This window comes from Orcinus orca, chromosome 14, assembly GCF_937001465.1.
Source record: "Orcinus orca chromosome 14, mOrcOrc1.1, whole genome shotgun sequence".
Taxonomy (NCBI): domain Eukaryota; kingdom Metazoa; phylum Chordata; class Mammalia; order Artiodactyla; family Delphinidae; genus Orcinus; species Orcinus orca.
In genome coordinates this window covers 63,317,985-63,339,908 of record NC_064572.1, presented here as the reverse complement: position 1 = coordinate 63,339,908, position 21,924 = coordinate 63,317,985, and the positions used below count along the sequence as shown (strand labels likewise).

General features: G+C 49.4%; 2 protein-coding genes across 7 annotated transcripts in view; both read right to left on the bottom strand.

The window, feature by feature from the left end:
* Positions 1-453: 453 nt before the first annotated feature.
* On the bottom strand, positions 454-13,997 carry SEMA4G (semaphorin 4G). 5 transcript variants are annotated; one of them, XR_004482638.2, is made up of 16 exons: positions 13,890-13,997; positions 10,449-10,927; positions 10,206-10,354; positions 9,878-9,940; positions 7,072-7,170; positions 6,857-6,950; positions 6,598-6,711; positions 6,239-6,408; positions 5,986-6,155; positions 5,576-5,720; positions 5,225-5,447; positions 4,707-4,822; positions 4,390-4,565; positions 4,144-4,205; positions 1,694-2,748; positions 454-1,568 (listed from the first exon to the last, which is right to left on the bottom strand). XR_004482638.2 is itself a non-coding variant. In XM_004268464.4 (15 exons), exons 2-15 carry the CDS (start codon positions 10,570-10,572, stop codon positions 1,922-1,924), a joined length of 2,532 nt encoding a protein of 843 aa, XP_004268512.1. In that variant the 5' UTR covers positions 10,573-10,927; positions 13,890-13,997; the 3' UTR covers positions 454-1,921. The 5 variants fall into 5 exon arrangements, 1 of the variants encoding a protein (XP_004268512.1); XR_004482640.2 differs by having other exon boundaries at positions 454-1,564; XR_004482641.2 differs by having other exon boundaries at positions 4,405-4,565.
* A 2,979-nt stretch (positions 13,998-16,976) lies between these two features.
* The window catches only part of SLF2 (SMC5-SMC6 complex localization factor 2), a 42,387-nt gene continuing 37,439 nt past the window's right edge, over positions 16,977-21,924 (bottom strand). For both annotated transcript variants that reach the window (XM_033425799.2, XM_033425800.2), the window contains exon 20: positions 16,977-20,318. In XM_033425799.2, coding sequence (XP_033281690.1) covers positions 20,283-20,318 — 36 coding nt within the window. In that variant the 3' untranslated portion in view covers positions 16,977-20,282. The remainder of the gene's footprint in view (positions 20,319-21,924) is intronic.

Sequence of the window (21,924 nt, the reverse complement as noted above, 5' to 3'; positions counted from 1 at the left end):
CAGAAGCAAAATGAATAATAACTCTTCAAGATGGTGTAGTATCAAAGGCCACGTGATTAATCTAGGCTTGACCCTTGGAGAGAGTGATTCTCAGGCCAGCTGATAAATAGGCAGCATCTTCTAGGCTTAGCTAAAAATGAGGTGAGGGATGGGGGGAGATGGTGAGAAAAAGAGCCAGGAGGTAAAAACCTAGAAACTGTTGTATGAATTCTTGAACTGTCGTAATTTTGTTTGTCATCCCCTTATCACCATGATCAATAAATAGTGAGAGCCTTTAAAAAAGGACTGTACCTGCCCAGGACAGTCAGGATGGAAGCTGAGGAGCCCAATTTCCTCTGCAAATGGCTTTATGGGAAGCAAAGCCAACCCTGCAGCACCTTTACCATAGGCTCAGAAGCCTGTCCCCTGGTGGTCAGGAGAAGACCAGTCTAGACCAAGCAGACCACTCATAGCTGTGGGGAAGGAGGGTATTTATTAACCAACAGTGGGGGGAGGAACTGAACCCAGCCTCCCCACCCTGTCACATGCCTCTCCCGCCTCCCTGGGTCGTGAGCGGGGGCATTCCTAAAGAATGGTAGCCGGTTTACAATAAATACATTCATTGTGGGGTAGAGGGGGGAGAGGCTGGGTGAAGGGCAGTAAAAATCCCGTGGGACTCCACGTTCTCAGCTACAAAAATAACAGTCACCCTCACCCAAGGGGAATGGGGGAGCTCAGTCAGGTTTTGATTGTCCCATATGGGCCTGGAGACTTCAGAGGCCCCTGGACCCTGAAAGTGCCCCGGTGAGGTAGGACAGGGGTGGGAGCCAAGCATCCAAACTCCCAGCCTCTTATCCTTTGCATAGTTCCAAGAACGGGCTTCATGTGCCAGGTGAGACATCAGATCTCTTCTCCCCCTGCTCTGGTCTAGGGGTAGCAAATGTTTGGTCCACAAAAGGGAGGCTGGCTCATTGAGTGCAGTGTTGGTCACCCATCCTAAGGAAGTGTCTGTGAGGACAGCTAAATGGGAGAGAGCTCTCCCTCTGAAATGTTCATGGATCAAACCCAACAGACACAGGTCCAGCGCAGCAAGGGGAGGCTCAGAAGGTGCACGTGAGTGGAAATGTAAGCACATGTTCATGAGGAACACCATGCCTGGAACTGTCTCTGTCACTCTTGAGAGTGACTAAGGGGGTAAGGAGGCTGACTTACAAGGGCTGCACATTAAGGAAGAAGAGTGAATGATGCAGTAGTCTTACCTCCCCAGGCTGGCCTGTTCCCAAGCTCTTGCCAAAGAGGTCATCACACGGGGCTGGGACTACAGGAGAGGACTAGGTAGGATGGGATGTGGCAAATTGGGAGGGTACCCAAAGTCCAGAAGGGATGAAACAAGAATGCACCAGGAGGTGGGCGTGGGGGCCCTGCAGCCCAGCTGATAAGACATTCTTCCATGTGCACACGTGAATGTACACAGGGCTCAGGTGGTTCTGGTGGCTGGCAGAGGTCTTGTCTGTTTTCAGGACCATCCAGCACATAGGGCCATGCAGAGGGTGGTGACATTGAGGCCATCTGGACCTGCAGAGCCCTGCCTGGGAGAAAGAAGGGTTTGAGCAGATGAATGGGGCAGGAGGATGGCATCCTCTCCTCCCAAGTGCTTAGGTTAAAAGGGAACAGGAGCTGGCTCTGGGTCTGCAGAGCCTGAGGGAGCACCTACCTCTGAGGAGCACCGGTTGGCCTGGGCTGCTCACAGATGGGTCCATGGAGACTGAGAAGGGGGCTTTGGCTGGGCCTGACTCTGGCCAGCCCTACAGGGACATCAAAAAGTTGGGAGAAGGGCCTGGAGTTGTAGGGATGAAGGTAGGGTGTCTGTGCTGGGGAGGCAGCGGCCCAGCCTGGGGCAGACAGGCTGGTTTGGAAGAGCATTTGTCCTGGGAGGCTGGGCTCAGACAGAGCTCTCATCCAGGTGCTCCACAAGCTGTGTGTGCTTCCTCTTCTCCAGGATGCGGCTGAGCTCCTCTGTGAAGGAGCAGGGCCCTGCCGGCACTCCATTGTTGCTCTGCCTCAGGAGCACGTAGCTATTGCCATTCATCCTGCGCAGCCGGCTGGGCAGTGCCACCAGCCCGTTGGTCAGCTCAGCCGGTGGTGGTGGGGGTGGCGGGGGTGGTGGGGCTGGGGCCCCCTCCCCGGGGATGATCTGGAGGCAGCCACCCTCCAGGCCCCCAGCCCCCTCCCCATCATCACCATCTTCCTCTCCGGAACACTGGCCTGACACTGTCTGCAGCTGCACAGCAGAGCCCCCTGCCCGGCCGGCCCGACCCAGTGAGTATTTCTGTCGGTGTCCTCGTCCACCTCTCCGAAGACAGGCAACGTAGAAGAGGGAGGAAGCCAGGATAAGGCAGAGGCCACCAAGTGTAGCAATGGCTAACACATAGAGCAGCCGCATATCAGGCGCCAGTTGTGCCCCAGGCATTGCAGGGGCCTGTGGAGCAGGGGCAGGAGTGGCTGGCCGCACTGTGAGGCTGTAGGAGGCCAGCAGGGTGCGGAGGCCATTCTCTTCAGCATAGCAGCCGTAGTTGCCACTGTGCTCAGGCTGTGTGTCTGTTACCAGCAGCCCATCCACACCCACGCGGTAGCCATCCTGCCCATCACTCAGGCCCATGCTCCCATTGACCATCCACAAGGCCCGGGCCAGGTTGGATGGCTGGTCACAGGGCAGTAGGACATCATCACCCCGGAGCACAGAACGGGTCTTCAGTGGTGGTGGTGGCCCTGGAGGGAGTGGGGGACAGGAGAAGTGGTCATTGCCTGCCTGTCCTGGGAAGGCATTGGAGATGGCAAGCCAGGTGGTCCACTGTTAGGTCCCCAGCACCAAGCACAGAATCTGGAATTACGGTGACAACTGACTAAGCTCTCTGTGCTCATGCTCCCACATAAGGTTCACGTTGGCCCTTCTCAGTGGTTTCAATTCCTGACATCTGCCAATGATTCCTCATCTCTACCTCCAACAAAGAGTTCTCTTCTTCTGAGGATCAGATTTGAATATCTTCCACATGCTGGGCATCTCTTGGACATGTCACAGGAACTAAGGCCAAAATCTCCCTCCCAGCCTACACCAGGTATTTTTCTTGAATTGTCATCACCATACACCAAATGGCTGTATGGCTACCAGCCATTTCCCAGAAACCTGAGTTTCCCTTGGCTCTCTCTCCCCCTCATCTTTCTATCTAACCCTCACTAAGATTCTGCTTCCAGAATCTATCTTAGACCTGTTCACGTCTCTCCTTCCCCAACTGCTGGCCCCCATCTAATCCATTCTGCATGCAGCAGTGGGGTGACCTTTTAAAAACACTATGCTGATCATGCCACTCCGCTGCCTCAACACAGTCCCGCCCATTTCCCCAGCCTCTTCTCTTGTTGTTCAAACACCAAGCTTGCTCTGCCTGCTCTTCCCTCTACTTGGGTGTCATCCCCCTCCCCATGCCCTCTATTTGCCCGGTTAACTTGGGGGAGAGAGCATAACAGTGATCAAAAGCACAAACTCCAGGCAGCCTGCTTAGGGTCAGGTTCAAATTCAGACCCTACTGCTTAATAGCTGATTTAACTTTGGGTAGTTTACTTATTCTCTCTGTGCCCCAGAGATTGCCCCTCATGGAGATGGTAATAATGGCACCTTTCTCATAGGAATGCTCTGAGAATAAATGAAATTGTTCATGTAAGTGTTTGATCAGTGCTTGGCGCATGGTAAGTACTCAGTACATATTAGCTATGATTATTATTATGATTATTGCTCTTGCTTCAGTTATCAGCTCGGTCATCTGATCTTCCTTGGGGCAAGCCCTTGTCATAGTTGTAATTATTCCTTTTGTAACAAAAACCAAAGAAAATAATTGTAATTAATTGGTTGTGTGATCATTTGATTGCCTGTGCATATACTTGGCTGTAAGCTCCAGAAGTGACAAAAAACTTCACATCTTGAACCTGTTTCCTTATTTACAATTTTTTTTTGCAACAAATATTTGTCGAGTACTTACTCTGTGCTGGGTCATTCTCGCTGAAAGCACAGACACAGCCATTCAGAATCATACATGCACATACAAGTGGCATCAAATGGTAAAGAGGACAGGCTATGCAGCCAGATGCACACACATCTGTGACGTCACTTACCTGTGTCCCTGTTGCCCTCACAGCCTCGGTTTCCTCTCTCGATGTCTTGTATCAGTGCTGTCCTGGAGATAGAAGATTGGGATTTATGAACAAGGAGAACTGGGCTTCAGTTTCCCCAGTGGAAGGGTCAGTAAAGCTGTTACCAACAACTGGTCCCAACTCCCTGCAGCTGGCAGGCCCTCCTCCACCCCTCAGGCCCGATCCCCTGGGCAAAGGGGACCCTCACACACCCCTATGGCCTCCCACCTGCTACCCTGGGACCTGTTGGCTCCGGTTGTGGTCACCACGCAGGTATGGGTGCCGGGGTCCCAGCCACAGTAGGGGTCCCGGGCCAGGATGCAGTCGTAGCAGGAGCGGTAGCGGGAGCAGCTGGACAGTGATAGCTGGATGACTCCACTAGGGGCCCCCACGTAGAGGCTATGCTAGGAGCCAGAGAGGACAGCTGGTTGGCAACACCCCACTCCCACTTACAGACACACACACACAGCCACTGCCCAGCCTCCCCACTCCCTCCACTTATTCTGGCAAGGCCAGAATATTGAGGGTCACAAGTCAGGGGCTACCTGTGTCGGAGAGATGACCAGGTTCTCCACAGACTGGGGTTCCTTGAACACCTGTGTCTCTTCAATAATGTGCATCCCAGAGCCCAGGACCACTGCCTTGTGGATCCAGCCATCAGCTGGTATGGGAATGGCAGAAGGTCAGACTCCAACAGTGGAATCTACTCTCAGCCCCCTGCAATAGCCTAATGGGAGCAGCTTGGAGTCATGAGGTCAGGGACAAGGATTCGGCCAGTAGCAGTGGGCCCTCTGGACATTGGGAACTCCAAGCTAGTCATGACAAGAAGTATTGGATTTAGAAGCATTAGTGACTAGGGTCAAATGTCACTGTGGTTGGTGACAGGAGTCAGCAATCACCAAGAGCTAGTGGTCATTGGGGACCAGTAGTGTTTATTGAAGAATCAACATCAGTGGTCATCAGGGTTTTGTGATCAGGGGTCATCCAGGGGGCTAGAGGTCAACAGGGATCAAGGACTCAGGCCAGCAGTCACCAAAGGGCTCAGGCCAGGGGTCAGAAGCACCTGTGCCCAGAAAGAGCAAGTCATAGGTGGGTCCAGCTGGCGTGGTGACAGGTGTCCCCGTGAGGTGTGTGTAGCGCACACTGCGCTTGAGCAGCAGGGGCCGTCCGCGTGTGGGTACCACGGGCCGAGCCATCAGTGGGTGTAACTTCACAAAGTCCAGGACCAGAGATGGCAAGTCCTGGGATGAGTTGTAGCCTCGTCTGCGCAATGAATCTGTAATGCACTGTGGTGGGGGACGGGGTGGTGAACCTCAGGACTCTGCCACCTGCCCGTCCTCCCCACAAGGCTAGACCTCCTGCCCCTCTCAGGGGTCCCGTCTGCTCAGCACTGACCCCAGGCCTGGGCACTCACCGAGCCAGGCCGGGGCTCCGGCACCCCTCCCTCGTAGCGGCCCCAGCGTCGGACACCATCCTGGTATTCCATGTAGGGGCCTGCGAAGACAGCCTGCACCTCGGCCAGGTCATAGCGGCAGATGGCTGAGGCCTCCAGGGTCTTCCTAGAGATGGGACATAGGGGAGGGGGCTGAGTCACACTGAATGGAGCCTGCCCACTTGCATGGCCTGGAGCCCACTGTTACCCTGACCAATCCCTGCTCCAGGCCCACAGGGCCTCTCCTGAGGGTGAGCAGGCCACTGGACGTGCCTGAAGTTCTCTGTCTGTAGCCAGCCTCCCCCCAGTGGATCCTATCTCATCTTCACTGAACTCTGCTCCAGCCCCTATGCTGTCCCCGTTCCTTGCCTCCCCACTGTCCCTGCACTGACCACTGTGTGGTCAGCGTGAAGGCCACATAGAAGTGCGTGCGGGCCGAGGTGTCAGCTTCCAGACTGCAGACACCACGTAGTGTCTCATACTGTGGAATGTGGCAGATGAGACGCGCCTTTAAGAAGGAGGTCCACTTCTTCTGCAGGATCTTCTTCCCTCCCAGGTCTCCCTGGGGAGGTAGGGGCATGGGGTCAGGGGCCAGGATCAGAGGTTCAGCCTCTACACCCTGGCCCTTCCCTCAGTCCTCCTCACCTTGCACACACGGGCCACACGGGCCACACGGTGGCTGCTGCGGCTCTGAGCAAAGCTTCCAGAGCCCTCCTCAGCAGCACGCTCTGTGAAGAAGTAGTAAACCTTGTCGTCGTCACCCGCTGCACTGGCCTTGCTCTCCCGCACCAGGACAGAGAACACAAACTCAGCATCTGTGGGTCAGGCAGTTCAGGTGGCTTCTGAGTTAGGCTGGGATCTCCCCCAACCGCCCTCACTCAACAACACACAGGAATAGACACGATCACCTGGGGATATGGGGATGGGATGGTCAACTGCCCAAGGGAGTAAAGATGAAGAAATAGTCCCCTGCCCCCCATCATCCTGTGCCTCGTCCTCCTAACCATTGAGCCAGTGCATTGGTGCCTCCTCAGTCCTCAGGGAGTGCGGGTGGCGGCTCCGGCGGATGTCAGGGATGCTCCTGAATTCATACCGAGTAGCTGTGTAGAGGCCTCCATCTGAGGCAGGGACATGCCAGCCATGAGACATGTCACACAAAACAAGACACATAACACATGGGTGGCAAGTCCTAGCAATGAGATAGTGTCCGCAAACAGCATGCTTGTGGATGAGGGGCCGATGTGGGGAGGAGGGCATGCTTACCAATGATGAGGCCTGTGAAGCCACGGGCTGGGTCATAAGGACACTTCTCCTTCCCCTCCTCAAAGCTGGTTGGCAAGGTGAAGGCCTCAGCATCCTGGGGGAATGAAGGAAGGGCCAGAGGTCATTGATCCTGAGGATAGGCCAGGGTTGTTGCCGAAGATCAGACCAGTCCAGGGTCAGGGACCAGCAATCAGGGCAGGGACAGGAATACTCACAATGGCTGCACAGAGAGGCTGGAAGGCGTGAGTCCCGCACGCGTAGAGGTGAGTGGCATTGAGGCGCTGCAGGAAACGCACGTGGTTGAAGCACTCGGTCTGTGGGATAGGTGGGGGAGGGCTGTGAGCCCTGGGCCTCCTTAGAGACTGCTTCCATTAGGCCAGCTTTGTGGTCTGGCTCTTGCCCCCACCCACAGGACAAATAGTTCTTTCCAAGAGCCTGGTGGGCTTTCTCACTGCCCAGAACACAGACTATTCCCTGGAACTCACTGTCCTTTGGTCTCCCAGGGGCATGACCCCTTTTCCCTTGGCTATCTCTTAGATTGCCTGACACACTTGGCTGGCTTCTCCTGCATCTTCTGTAGTCCCCTGCACCCCCCAGTTCGGGGGCTCCAAGGGCTCTCACCACCCTAAGATGCTTCTCTCTTACATCTCCTCAGCACTGTCCCCCAGTCATGGAGCTCCCACACCTGCTTCGGGGTGGCACTACCAAATCTACCCCCAAGTTCTAGCCATTGCTCCACCTGATATCCCACAGACACATCACACTCATGCTGTCAGAAACCAAGCTCATCCCCTCCCCTCCCTCACCTGCATCCTCCCTCTTAAAACTGTTCATCCAGTCTTTCCGACTTCATCAGTCCATCCCATCACTCAGTCCAGAAACCAGGCGTCATCTTTGCTGCTTCCCATTCCCTCACCCTCACACTCAGTCTCTCTCTGTGATTAAGTCTTTGTCCTACATGTTTCATGACTTGGTCTACTCCCCCTCCACTACCACCACCCTAGTCCAAATTACCACCATCACCTCTTCCCTGGGCAGCTATGCGACCACCTGGCAGCTCTCCCAACTCTGCCACTCTTTACAGAAACCATTTATTTATTCAGTGAATGAGGAATACATGCACACAGTGTAAAATTCAAAAGGTAGAAAGGGATATGTTGTAAACAGTTTCCTTTTTATCCTCGTTGCCTTCAAAGGAGACTGCTGTTACCATTGTCTGGATTTTCCTTCCAGAGAGATTCTACCAGTCAGCACCGTCTTGCAACCCACTTTCCAAGGCATATTTAAAAAATGTAAACCAGATCATGTCACTGCTGTATTTAAAAACCCTTCAGTGACTCACCAGAGTCCTGAACATAGGGTCCCATATGCTCCCGGCCCTACATGATAGGGCCCTACCCCTTCCTGTGGCCTAATTCACCCTACTGCAGCTACCCTGGCCTCCTCTGCCCATCAAATGCCCTAAGCTGCCACCCTCTTGACTTCTTTGCCTTGTTAATGATTTCTCCTCCTGCCTATTACCCAGGGTTTGAGTCCATGCAGGCCTCTTTGTCTCATCCCACTCCCTCACCAGGTGCAGTACTTTGGCATCCATCCCTCCTCTCCACAAGCCTGCTCAGGCCTCCCTCCTCTGACCCATATGATGCCCCCAGCCTCCTCACTGCCTTTCGTGCCTCCAGACTCACTCTATTTTAAGCCACCTAGTGCCTGGGACCAAATAAATATTCTTATAATAGTGTTTCCCCAAGATGTTTACATTAAAAAAATGGAGCTGGGAGGGGGAATTCTGTGGTCAAATAAGTAGGAAACCACAGGTAAAACCTACCTTTACTGAGGACTCCTCAAAGCCTTAAGGGTATTGCTGTGCATTGTGGGATTGAGCACACAGCATTTCCCAAACTCATCTAACTATTAAACATCTCTTTTGAAAATTAATGCTCCTCAGAACATGCTTTGGGAAATGTTCTAAAGGCAAAGTGTGGTTCGGGACCAGCAGTGTCAGCTTCATCTGGGAGCTTGTTAGAATTGCAGAATCTCAGGCCCTTCCCCAGACGTACTGTGTTAGCATCTGCATTTATAATACACCCAGGTGATTCACTGCACATTAAAGTTTGAGACTCTCTAAAGTGTCAAATGGTGAGGGTGCCCATTGTCCTAGAATAAAATCCAAACCCCGAGCTGGGTGTTTACAGCCCTCCATAAACTGGGTTCCATCTGCCTCACCAGCCCCATTTTCTACCCATGTTATACTAAGAGGCAGCCCTTGATGGAATCTCCTGGAGACGCCTCTTTAAATGCAGCTGCCTCAGCACCACCACAGACCCACTGAATCAGAATCCCCAGGCCAGTGGGCCTTGGGAATGTGTATTTTTAAAAAGCTCTCCAGGGATCTCCCTGGTGGTCCAGTGGTTAAGACTCTGTGCTTCTACTACAGAGGGCGTGGGTTTGATCCCTGGTCATGGCCAAGGAAAAAAACCAAAAAAAAAAAAACCAAACCAAACAAAAAAAAACCCCCACTGTGTAAAAAGCTCTCCAGATGGATCTGTTACATAGCCAGACACAGGACCCCTGCAGACACCCTGTTCTTTAGCCAGAAAGGGCTGACACTTCACTAATACACCTTCCACAGAAAACTGGGTACTTGAGCTATTCCTTGACCAAAGCCTCATTTTTCTCATCTGTAAAATGGAGGATAATACTATTTCATAGGGTTATTTTAGAATTAAATGAGATAATAGCTAAGTCAGCACTTACTAGAGATTACTTATTGTTAACATGATTATTATTGGGGAGCCCAGAGGAGATTAAGATGCTGTCTCAGACCAAGCTAGTAGGTCACCAGATGTTTGGATTAAAAATACTGCTCCCAGGGCCTGCCACTCCAGTGGCACTTACAGTGCTTATTGTGGTTGCTGCAACAGACTGGCTGATCCGTACCTCTCCATCTGTGTCCCCACCAACCCTGACATCCCCCACTGAAAAGAAAGAGGAAAGGAGCTGGGGTGAGGGCGAACCACATACCTGGTTGTTTTTCCCTTTTTGATGACATTTGCTTTGCATCTCTGGGGAGGCCTCCCAGTGAATCTGGAGGGGGCAGTAAAGGGAATTGGCTGATGCATTGAACCCAATGCCTTTGCCTTTCCCCACTACCTGTGGGACAAGGTGATAGGACCCCAGGGTGGGGTAAGTTTCAGGAAGAGTATTGGAGGTAAGGGAGACCTGGGCCAGGAAGGGCAGTGCTGTCTGACCAGGAGGCTATGGAAGGCTGACAGGGTTTCCAGGAAGTTGAGGTCCCAAGGAGCTGGATGAAGCTGGAGACCCTCTGGTGGTCCAAATTCCAGGGGCTGACCTCTTTGTGAGTCCCGTCTCCTATGTTGTGGGCATTGAGAGAGAACAGGGCGCCTCGGGCTCCCACCAGCAGCCTTGCTGAGGCCTCCTCCAGCAGCAGCGTTGAGTAGTTCTGGGCTCGGCCCTTGAAGTGCTGGGTCCCGGAGAGCTCTGGGGAGAGGGGAAGCTATAAGCCCAGCTCTGGGGCTGCCTCCCCAGGCCCAGCCCTGGCTCCTGCTGCCTTTCGAGGTTGGGGATGTCTAACCTTCGTAGGGGATGGTCATCCGCGGGGTGGCATCTAGTTCTCTGGATGGTCTCCGCAGCGAAGGTCCAGGGACTGCAGTTGCTGTGAGGAAGCTCAGGAGGAGGGGCCAGAGCCTCCCCCACATCTTCCTGGGGAGGCCCAGACCAACAAGACCCCCAAGGGGAGCCAGGGCCAGAGTTAAGGGGATGATGGGAAGAAGAGTCACAGGGGTTAAAGTCCAGGGAGGTGACTTAGAAGGTCAGGAGTCATGGGGCCAGGGGGGGTCCTGGAATTGGGGAGACATGGAATCACAGGGTTGTGTGGCCATGGAATCCCAGGTAAGAGGTCAAGAGGAGAAATGGATTACATGCTGCCTGTCGGCATCAAATACAAATGCCATGGTGAGAGGGAGTTGTGGGGTCACAGAGGGGTTGTAGGTCACTGATGGGGTCACCCTGCCCCAACAGCAGGGCTGGTCCTGGTTCTCTGAGGTCTGTTTTCTGAAGGAAAAAAACAGGAAAAAAAGCCCTTTCATCTGTGGAAAGTAGATAGCATTACCCTCAGACTTCAGGTGGTACCAAAGGGAGGAGGCCCAGCATCTACGAAACTCCCACAAGAGGATGGATTCAGCCATTCTGTCCCCCTCGGTGTTCTGATGCAGGAAGTTGGGTGGAACTTGTCCACTTTCAAGACCCTAGACTCCCTTCAACCCAAACCCAAGGTAATAGCCCTCCTCTGACCGAGTCAGAAGCTTGGCTAGGCCTCCATCTTGGTGGAGCTCGGGTTCCTAGGGAGAGTGCCTTTTCCCAACAGGGAGACCCAACTCAGGCAGCAGCTGCCCCTGCCGCCTGCGGGGGTGCCTTATGCAGGAAGGCCTGGGCAGAGATGCTTAATGGGCCTTTGTTTATTTTGTTCTGTTTTCCCTTTGTTTTTTCTTTTCCCTGACCTGAAAGCTCCCTTTGGAATTTGTCTTTAATTAGATACTTCTCCTCCTCGGCATTCCTCTACAAGGGGGTGCACATCTCTGCCCTGCCCATGCGAGTCTGTACTATACCCTCTGGCTAAGCATCCACACGTGCCCCTACCTGCAAACAGGCACTCACAGGCACCTCGGGGTGTATCTGCCTCCCTCTGCTCTCCACCCCCCGCCACTGTACAGTTGTAATACCTGTACAGGAGTCTCTAGTGTGCAAGGTCACTTAATTGAGACATAAGCAACATGTAAAAGGTGAACGATAGGATCCCTGAGCTCTCGGCCACCTCTCCTGGCACATCTTGGAGACTATTCCCACACCAGGACCCTCCCTCACGCCAACCAGCTGGGGGTGGGGTTGGGATAGGTGGCAGGTCTGATGTGGTCCCTGTAATAGGCCTGATCTCTGAAGTTCCTGAGGCTTGGCTGGGCTAGGTGTGGAGAAAAACCTGACCCACCCAATCTCATCAGACAAGGCCAGGGGGGCAACTGGCCTCTTCCTTTCCTTCCAGGTCAAATATTAACTATGTGGCCTCGAAGAGAGAGGAGGGACTGGGAACTGGCCAGAGGGAGAACAGGAACTTGGAGGGTTTTTTCAAGAGGTAAAGGTCACCACTGTGGTGGGCAGAGCCCAGAGAGGAGAGAATGGAGTATGAGTAGACTGAGGAGAGTGCCGGGCTCACAGAAGGGGCATGGGCCCCTGGTGTGGGGGCTGGGGCAGCAAGAGGCCCCAGGCAAACAGCGCATGCCCCACCTCTCACTGTGGAGGCACACCTGTTTACCTTTGGGCCTCCTGTCTGCTTAGTGCAGAAGCGGGGGTGTGGGGGAGCCCTATGGCTAGGAGGGATCAGCCTCTAGAATTGGGCAAGAGGAACACACCCCAGGTCAGAGTGTGGCGCATGGCACACTTACACAGGTTTAAACGAGTCACATATGTCCAGAGGAGGGTGATGTGCGTGCACATAGGTACACACATACATACATATTCATCAGAGGGCTGTGAGCACGTGTACTTGCAGGAGAGTCATGCACACACACATTCACAGGGAGGTTTGTGCACACATATGTTCACCTAAAGGGCCTGCCACATGTTTATACATACTTACATGTAAAGTTGTATTTACATGCCCATTTGTTCAGCAAGTCACCCAGCCTATGGTGTTAACAAGGAGGGTTATAAACCCACACATGTCCCTATGAAGGATTGTACACCTATTCACAGGAGGGTCCTGCACATACACATGTACATGTAGGGACATGCACACAAACCCATAGATATAGTGGGTCAGGCACCATCATGTTTGCAAAAGGATCAACTACATGCGTACGCACACAGTCCTCAAACACACAGTTACATCTACGCAGAGACAAGCATATGTACATACAGGGGTCCAGTTTTCACTGCAGGCTTGGAGGCTGCCAGTGTCCACTGGGGGTGAGATGCAGAGCAGAACCCTGCCTCCTTTCCCGAAAGTCCCAATTCTAAGGCCAGAATCCAAGTATGTGTTTGTGAGTGTGTGTGTGTGTGTGTGTGTGTGTAGTGATGGGGGAAGTTTCTGACCTCGCATGCTCAAATAGGATGGGTGCATGGGTCAAGGCTGCTCTGTAAGGGAGGGAGGGGCTACCTAACCCAGGCAGGAGGAGGCCCCTAGTTTTAGCAAAGTAAAGATGCAATGGAATGTGTAACTTAGTCCTCCTCTACTCCCATGTATACTGCAGTTCTAGATATGGGAGTTGGGCAGGAGCTCTCAGCCCCCATTTAACTTGTTGGGAGGGAGGATGGGGCTAAAGGGGGGGGCGGAGCTGCCAACCCCCTCCCCCAGTGGCAACGAGGCTTCAAGGTCTCCAGTCCACATCCCACACTCCACCCCCGGTTCCACAGCTTGGGTTCCTCTCCCAAGGCCAGCCCCCTGAACTCTGACCACCTTCCCTCTATTAGATCTTAGGGCGGAGGGAACTGAGGAGGGGAGCCACCCTGCAAACAGGATCAGTGTAGGATGGGCAGGCTCTCGACCTTCATCCCAGATGTCCACCTGCCTAGTGTAGGTGGTATCTCCCTCTGCCCAGTAGGATGGCGGTCCCTCCAGGCCTGAGAGCCCCTCCCCCGCTACCCCCTCCCTCCTCCATCCCGGACAGTCCGCGGTTCTCTCCTCTCCTCAGGTCTAACCTCAGTCTCTACTGCTGCAGCTCGAGGACAAGCTCTCCTTCGATGCAGCCAGATGCTGGGAGACGTGACCCAGATCCCAGGGAACACTGTTCGCCACGCGGGCCCCCGCCCCACGCCAGTTCCCGACTTTGCGGTGGCGGGTCTGCGCCCAGCGCGGCCCGAGGCCTGGCCCGCGCCCCTCTAGAGCCTTTACTCGGGACCAGGGGACTTGGCGGTGAGGAAGGCCTGGCCTAGCTTGGCGGGTTTAACAGACGTGGGAAGGCCTGGCCCCCGCCCCCCCGGTCCGGGCACCGCCGCCGCCCGCACTCCACGCCTCTCTCACCTTTGCGCTCAGATCCCCGGCCATAGAGACATTGGTGCGCGGCTCCGCGGCCCCACAGCACCACAGCACCAGCGGCTGGAGGAAGGGGCCGCGGCCGGAGGAGGGGCGGGGTGGAGGCGGAGCCGGGGGGTGGGGCGGGAGCCTGGGAGGCGGGGCCAACAGGGTGAATTGCAGGGAAGGGCGCTTCCCACCCTACACTATAGGTCAGGGCTCACAAACAGCCCTCGGGTGTCTGGCGTGCCCCGCCCCCTAGGGCCGCGGCCCCGGTAACGCCCCCTGGTAGTGGCTTCACCACCCCGTGCGCCCTCGAAGGGCTGATCCTACCTTCCCACCCCTCAGCCCTAGAACCCCTTGGACTTGACTGCTCCTGGGGATGTGCACACGTCTTTTCTCGGGGCTTAACTCTCCGAAGGCCCTCTGGCCAGTCCTCTAATCTGGAGCTCACTTCTTGTGCTCCTGCCACCTCCTTCTGCTCTCTGCCTAGGGCAGAGGGCCAGAGTAGGTGGAGACCAAGAGTTGGGGCAGCTCTCACCACAGAACAGTGTCTTGATTCCTAGCTCAAGGGTCTCCAGCCGAGGTCTGAGGAGGTGAAGGGGGTCAGGCTTGGAGGGATGAAGTAACAGCTTGACCAGAAGCGCACACAGAAAATGCTGTTTTTCTGATTAAATAAGCCACAACCATTTGCACCCGTCCACTCAACCAAATCTTAGATGTAACTGGGGTTCACCTCCTCGGGGACTGGGTCACTCAGACACCTGCCTTCCCTTCCAGCTCATCTTGAATATCATTCTTACTCCAGATCTTACAGTGAGCTCCTCCTAGGCAAATATCCTGCTCTGCCTAGGCTTAATCGTCGTACCCAGCAACAACCTAGGAAGCCTCCTCAGAATCAATTCCCCAACTCCCTTAAACTCAGCTAGGGAAGTCCTTCCATGCCATCTGGCCTTGCAATTTCCCCTCAACTCAGGCCATGCTTCCTTCCCACCACCTATTAAAACCACCTCTAGGGTTTGAATCAAACCTGAGCTCTAGCCATCATCTGGCCTGATCCTCCCTCTCTCATCCGTGACAGTATTGATACGGGCCCAAGAATAAGATCAAAATGATGAGGGCCACAGGGTCATAGGTAACTGAGTATCACATGTGCCTAAGAATCTGAGCTCTGGAGGAGCAGGGGGTGGGGGAATAGGCAGATGAGCACTGGCCTGAGAGTGAACAGGATTAAAGTAGCTATTATTTAACTGAAGGGACCCTGGGAAAGACGTGTCATCCCTCTTCTCAGAATTCCCCAAAGCTCAGCTTGGCACTTCATCATATACAGTCTCGTAGTTTGTGCGGTTGTGTGTGACTGCAGACCACTAGACAGCAGGGCCCACGTCACACTTCCACCACCCCAGCACTCTGTAAATAGGATGTGTGTATATGTGGAAGGGGAGATAGCTGGGGAGAGATGTTTATATTAAAGTATACACAGGGAATTCCCTGGCAGTCCAGTGGTTAGGACTCTGCACTTCCACTGCAGGGGGCACAGGTTTCATCCCTGGTTGGGGAACTAAGATTCCAAGATAAATAAATAAAATGTACACAAACTTTTACAGAGTGTCCAACTTCTTTCTTTCATCGTAGCCTCATTCCACCCTGAGGGATTAATAGCCCTATTTTATAGATTGGAAAACAGGCTCTAAGGGGTTAAGCAACTTGCCTTGAAATCAGGACTGGAAAAGCCTGAGAAGAGGGAAGCAGGGTAAATCTGAAGGGGAATTGTCAAAGCAAATGCAGAAGTGTGCAAGTCTGTGCACAGATGAGTGTTGGGGGAGTAGGCAGAAGGGAAGGGGCATGAAAGAGGAAAGTGAGTTTGATTTGATGAGATGAGAAGGTTCCTAGTAAGAAACAGAAGGGAAAAGTCAGCAAGTAGTGCAGAAAAGACTACAGAAAAAAATCCTCAAAAAGAGTTGACGGATTGAGTAAGGAAGTCCAAACTGGGAAGACCAGGAGAGACATGGCTATGAAAAATAAATCTGCAGTCCTTGTGGGAAAGTGGGTTGGGGGACAGTAGAGGGAAGGCAGGAAGACTGCTAGCCCCATGGTACCAGACAGGAGAGAAATTAAACTGCAGGGGCCCAGTGGGCTAAGGGACACAGCTCCTCATGTTCTCACAGAACTCAGTGCCAACCTCAGATACCTCAGGAGGTGGCAAGAAGGCCAAAGTGACCTGGTGGTCATCCCACTTGTGTACACTCTACGAGGCAAGCCTTTCTCCTCTAAGGAGGTCTCAACCTATGTCTCCTCTCAGGTGGCATATCCAGAGCTGTATCTGCCTGGCAGGTTGGAAGTGGTCCTAAGCTCTGCCTCTGCACTGTATGGCTTCCCCTTTCTTTGCCCTGAGCTCTAGAACAAGGGAGCCAGGTCAAGGGAATTCTTTTCCAGTCCCCTTTGCCTAATAACCGAAAATATTTTCACCTGGATTTCAGAAAGTAAGATTCATGAGAGCTCTGTTTGTGTTGTTTACCACCAAATCCTAAAAAGAGTGCTTAGCATGCAGTAGGTACTAAACAGTTGTTGAATGGACATAGTGAATGAGGTAATCTAAAAATGAGATTACCAAATTCCTGACTGTAAAAGATGCAGCAAATTATTAATTGGGTTATATAAAAGTGAACTATGTACAACTATGGCTTTATGTATTCCAGAAACAGGAAACATCAAGCTAAAAACCTGACTGGAGAATTCAATGCAAGAGGAAGAAAGGAAGAAATCAGTTTAAAAAACTAGAGCTTCCCTGGTGGCACAGTGGTTGAGAGTCCGCCTGCCGATGCAGGGTACACGGGTTCGTGCCCCAGTCCGGGAAGATCCCACATGCCGCGGAGCGGCTGGGCCCGTGAGCCATGGCCACTGAGCCTGCGCGTCTGGAGCCTGTGCTCCGCAACGGGAGAGGCCACAACAGTGAGAGGCCTGCGTACGGCAAAAATAAACCCACAAAAACAAACAAAAAAAAACAACCTAGGTGGGGCAGGGGAAGAATCAGGACATTCCAGATACTTAACCATCCCCACTCCCAAACAAATATTACTAAACACATGTCCAAAATGAAGAAAAAGCCATTTTAATAACAGACACATACATTCATAGGACTTAAAACAAGATGTAAATAGTATAAAATTAAAAAAAAAGAGGAAAGAAAAAGGAAATCTGCATTTACTTGTAAACTTCATAAAAGCTGGTGGATTAACTGGCTGATAGGATTGCCCAGGGAAAACAAACACACAGATAAGGAGGTGCACCAACACTGTTAATGAATAAGAAATAACTGCAGATCATGCTCTATATGCCCAAGCCACCTGTACCCTAACTTGTCTCCTTAGAGACAAACCAGAACAGTCCTCCCCTAATTCTCCAACTCAGTCACTTGTTAATGGGTCACCTCTTAAATTTTTGTTTTTTTAAATTTGAAAACTACTCTTGGTTTAAAGACTCCACACATTATTACTGGCCAGTCCCCACCAACTATACTTGTTTTGACAGAAATAAAAATACAAATGCTCCAACTGAGCCTGGATGACAACACACCATTTTCTTCTACATCTGGGGAGATTTTTGTGAAGTCCAAAGCAAGCTATTACTTGTACTTCAAAACAAAAACACAATGCCAGCCTTCTAAAAGGTGACAAAGGCACCACTGCCCTCAGGAGATAGACAGAAAATGTACAAATGCTGTTACTTTACTGCTACATAGATGCATTTTGTGCATGGAAAGCCTCTTCATTTAACTTGATATACCCAACAGAATTATATTTTAGGATAACAAGAAAAGCAGTTTAGAAAAGGCAAACAGTTACACACAGAAGCATAAACACAAGTACCTTATTTTTCAGCTTGCAATAAGGGTAATAAGTTTGACATACATATCCAGAAAATTAGACAAGGTGATTTTTGGCACAGTAATATTGCCAAACACACCACCACTCAGTGCAAGCTTTGTTTGCCAAGTCCAAAAAAGTGGCCTGACATTCTCTGTGCAATGAACATATTCTCCCCCACTACCATCCCATTCACTGGGCAACAGCAGCAGGAGGGAGACAAAGCATGGGGACTCAGAGGGAGAAGGATAATACTTAATTTGGGAGAAAAACCATGGGCTAATTGTGCTAAAGAGACTCACAAAAATTTTTGAGAACCCCAATGCAAATACTGGCTGGAATATGACCTGGAGACTAAAGACACCTACCAAAGTCATAAATACAAGGGTCCCAACTGATGTTTGGCCATTGATTTTAAAGGGACAGATGAAGTATTTTTCTCTAATGGAGAAAGACAATTAAAAATAGAGACTTTTCTTATTGGAACTGCTAAATAAAAATGTATCAAAGTGGTTTTAAATTTGATGGGCAGTTATCTGTTGAAACTGCAATACAAAAGGGTCACTCAAAAAAAAAAAACCTGAATAACCCACTTGTCCCCCTGTCAATGTACACAATTAGAAAATATTTACACACTGTAATTACAAGCAATATAAGCAGTATTTTATACTTTGAGATATTGTACACTTTACACAATGCAAAATGAGAAAAATATGGACACTTATAAAATTACACACAAATAATGTATCTACAAAGTATTAAATTACAGAGAGTGAAAGCCCCCATTGTTGGGCAGATAGATGCCAGAGTTTCAAGCTTCTGTCAATATAACTCTTTGTATCTATCTCATTAACCATAAGTGGCATTTTCTAACAATACCCTTGAGAGGTAGTATCAAGATAATAATATTCTTACCAGTAAACTCAACACAGAATAAAACTTTTGTTGGTCTGACTCTTGAAGCCTCATTCAGCCTGGGTTCTTGGGAACTGGATTAACTTAGTCTTCCCTATAAAATCTCTAACTGCTCAATGCTTGACATGGGCTCAAAAGTTACTGATACTATTTTAAATGATAAATTTAAGATAAAATGGTTTTTACTCCTAAGCCTCAATTTAGAGGTAGAAAGCTAGTTTTCAAAATTTATTTTCTCCCCTCTCAAACCCATTTAAACGTCAAGCCCAATTCCCTTCCCCTCCATCATCCTTCCCCCACAATTGGAGGAAGCAGAGTGCTCAGGAGAGCAGTGTCATCCAAGTCAATATTGAAAGAAAGGAAAACAAAGCTGGCATTATCTTTCAAGAAACAAACCCTCCTAAAAGGGACAGTCAACAAAAGAATTTTTCAGTTAGCTAGTAAGAGGCTATTACTACCAAAGGCTTCAAAAGGCCCTTAGGCTAAGACCAGCATGTGCACTTCTACTAACCCTCCACCATTTAAACCAAAGGATGGCTTTCCAGTGTTTAAGAATTTAGAGCAGCTGTGGTTTTCAAGTGCAACAAATTTAAAATACAAGCACACATGTGCACACAAATACACACGCGTGCGTAGTGTACCAAAGAATAAATGCCATTCAGGTCTCTGCCAAGGTTATATACTCATGAAAGTAAGGTTTTTGGAAACTTGTCCAGATCTTTAAGCTTTTACAATATAGACTTCTGTAATATGGCTACAAAGGGCCAGAATTCTAAGATTTAGCCAAGATTCTAAAATTTAACCAGTATTAAAAAAAAATATATATATATATATATATATATATACACACACATATATATATATATATATATATGCACTTAAAGAAAATCCAAAACAAACTGCATATGTATGTTTTGGAATAAAAACAGAGCCACTATTTTATAGCTTAAACTCTTCCCCTTAAGGGGATCTGACAATATACCAAACTTCTGTTTCTCAACTGTTTGTTTTGATGTATTTTAAAAACCCAACAGATTTATAATCTTGAATAGCCAAGAAAAATGCATGGATTAAAACCCGCCAGTGGTTTGCAGGAGTAATAGAAGAGATTTATCCTTTCTATTAGTAAACTCAGTTCTAAGTGTTCCCTTTGAGTCGTAAAATAACCAAGATGGAAAATTAAACCAAACTGGAACTTGATCTTGGTTTCCATGTCCATCTCCTCAAGTTCATCCAAACCCTTTCTTCCATCCTTTCTGTGATTATCCAAGTGCCGCAAATACAATCCAAACAAACAAACAAAAAAGATAACTGGCTTAAAATTTAACAAGAGTTAACAGGGGAAGGTTAGACATGCAACTATCAGCTGCTTCCACCCCTCCCTTCTTGTTATGGGATTCTGCTCTTTTAAAAGGCTGGTTGCCTTTTTAAGCGGATCGCATTTCGTATCTGCTTCAGAAATGGCAATTTCTTCATTACCAGCTTCATACTAGATATTCAAGTAGCACATTTGCTGAACATTTTCTTGGCCTTCCACTGGGTTCTGTACTACTTTCTACTCCTTTAGGAAAGACTCTTATTGAATTTCTCTTGGTTCATAATTTTGCTGCTGCAACTCCTGTTAAGAATCTGGTACCCAGAAGTCATGAAGCTGCCCCTAGAAAAGGGAAGGGGGAAAAAAACAGAATAGAGGAAAATCAGATTATGAATTAATCCTTATAAAACCACTAATCATCAGACAATGCGCTTTGATAATGAAAGTAATAAAGTTTTGATAGTATAAATTGCTCTGAAAATTTACAGTAATCAGATTCAAGTTTCACATTTTATAGTCTAAAAATTTTTAAAAAGTATAAATAAGTACAAGATGTTTTCCTCAGTAACACACACATGTGGAGCGACATATTTAAAAAGATTAAGTAAAAAGTTAAGCTGATTTTTAAAATATTTATTTATTTGGCAGTGCCAGGTCTTAGTTGCGGCATGTGGGATCTTTTTTAGTTGTGGCATGCGGGATCTAGTTCCCTGACCAGGGATCAAACCCGGAGCCCCTGCATTGGGAGTGTGGAGTCTTAACCACTGGACCACCAGGGAAGTCCCTGTTAAGCTGATTAATATAAAGTTTTGGTATTAAATTCTTTTCTGTTTTAATGTTACATGAACAAAAATGGCAGGCCTAAAAAAAAGTCTACTGAGATTAAAAACTAAAACAAGAACAACAAAATGTTAACTTAAGATTTCTCAAAGACTTCTCTATCTTATGAAGAACACCAACAGCAAAAGAGTCAAAGTGTCATAACACAGTGAGACTGCTTTTCTTAACTAATCTTCAGTGTTCCTGCTACTTTTATATAAAATATAAGCAACTTCTAGGCCCTATCTAATGAAAGTATGGTCCCCGGATCAGCAGCATTGGCATCAGTCTGAGAACCTGTTAGGAATGCAGAATATCTCAGGCTACACTCCAGATCTATTAAATCAAAATCCGTATTTCAACAAGTTCCTTATTGAAGTCTATGTACATTAAAATTTGAGAAGCAGGGAATTCCCTGGCAGTCCAGCAGTTAGGCCTCTGTGCTTTCACTGCTGAAGGCACAGGTTCAATCCCTGGTCTGGGAACTAAGATCTCACAAGCCACATGGCATGGCCAAATTAAAAATAAATAAATAAAATTTGAGAAGCATTTTCGACAATCCCATATTAGTTGGTTTGTAAATAAGCAGGATGGCAAACTTAATATCAGGTGTTTAAACAATGCTCCTCTTAAGGAAAGTCTCCTTAGATATAACACCAAAACCCTAAGTGACAAAAGAAAAAAAAAGATAAAACCGAACTTCATCATAACGAAAAACTTCTGTTCTACAAATAATATCATCAAAACAATAAAAGACAACATACAGGATGGGAGAAAATACTTGCAAATTATATACCTAATGAGGGACTTATATTTAGAACACATGGAAAATTCTTACAATTAGAAAATTTAAAAATGGGCAAAGGATTTGAACAGACATTTCTTCAAAGAAGCTATATGAGTGGCCAATAAACACATAAAAAGATGCTCAACATCATTAGTTATTAGGGAAATGCAAATTAAAATCACAATGACATTCCATGTCCAACCCCCTACTATGACTATATCAAAAAGACAGATAATAACAAGTGTTGGCAAGAACGTGGAGAAATCAGAAACCTCACACATTCTGGTGGGAATGTAAAACAGTGAAGCCACTTTGGAAAACAGTCTGGCAGTTCCTCAAAAC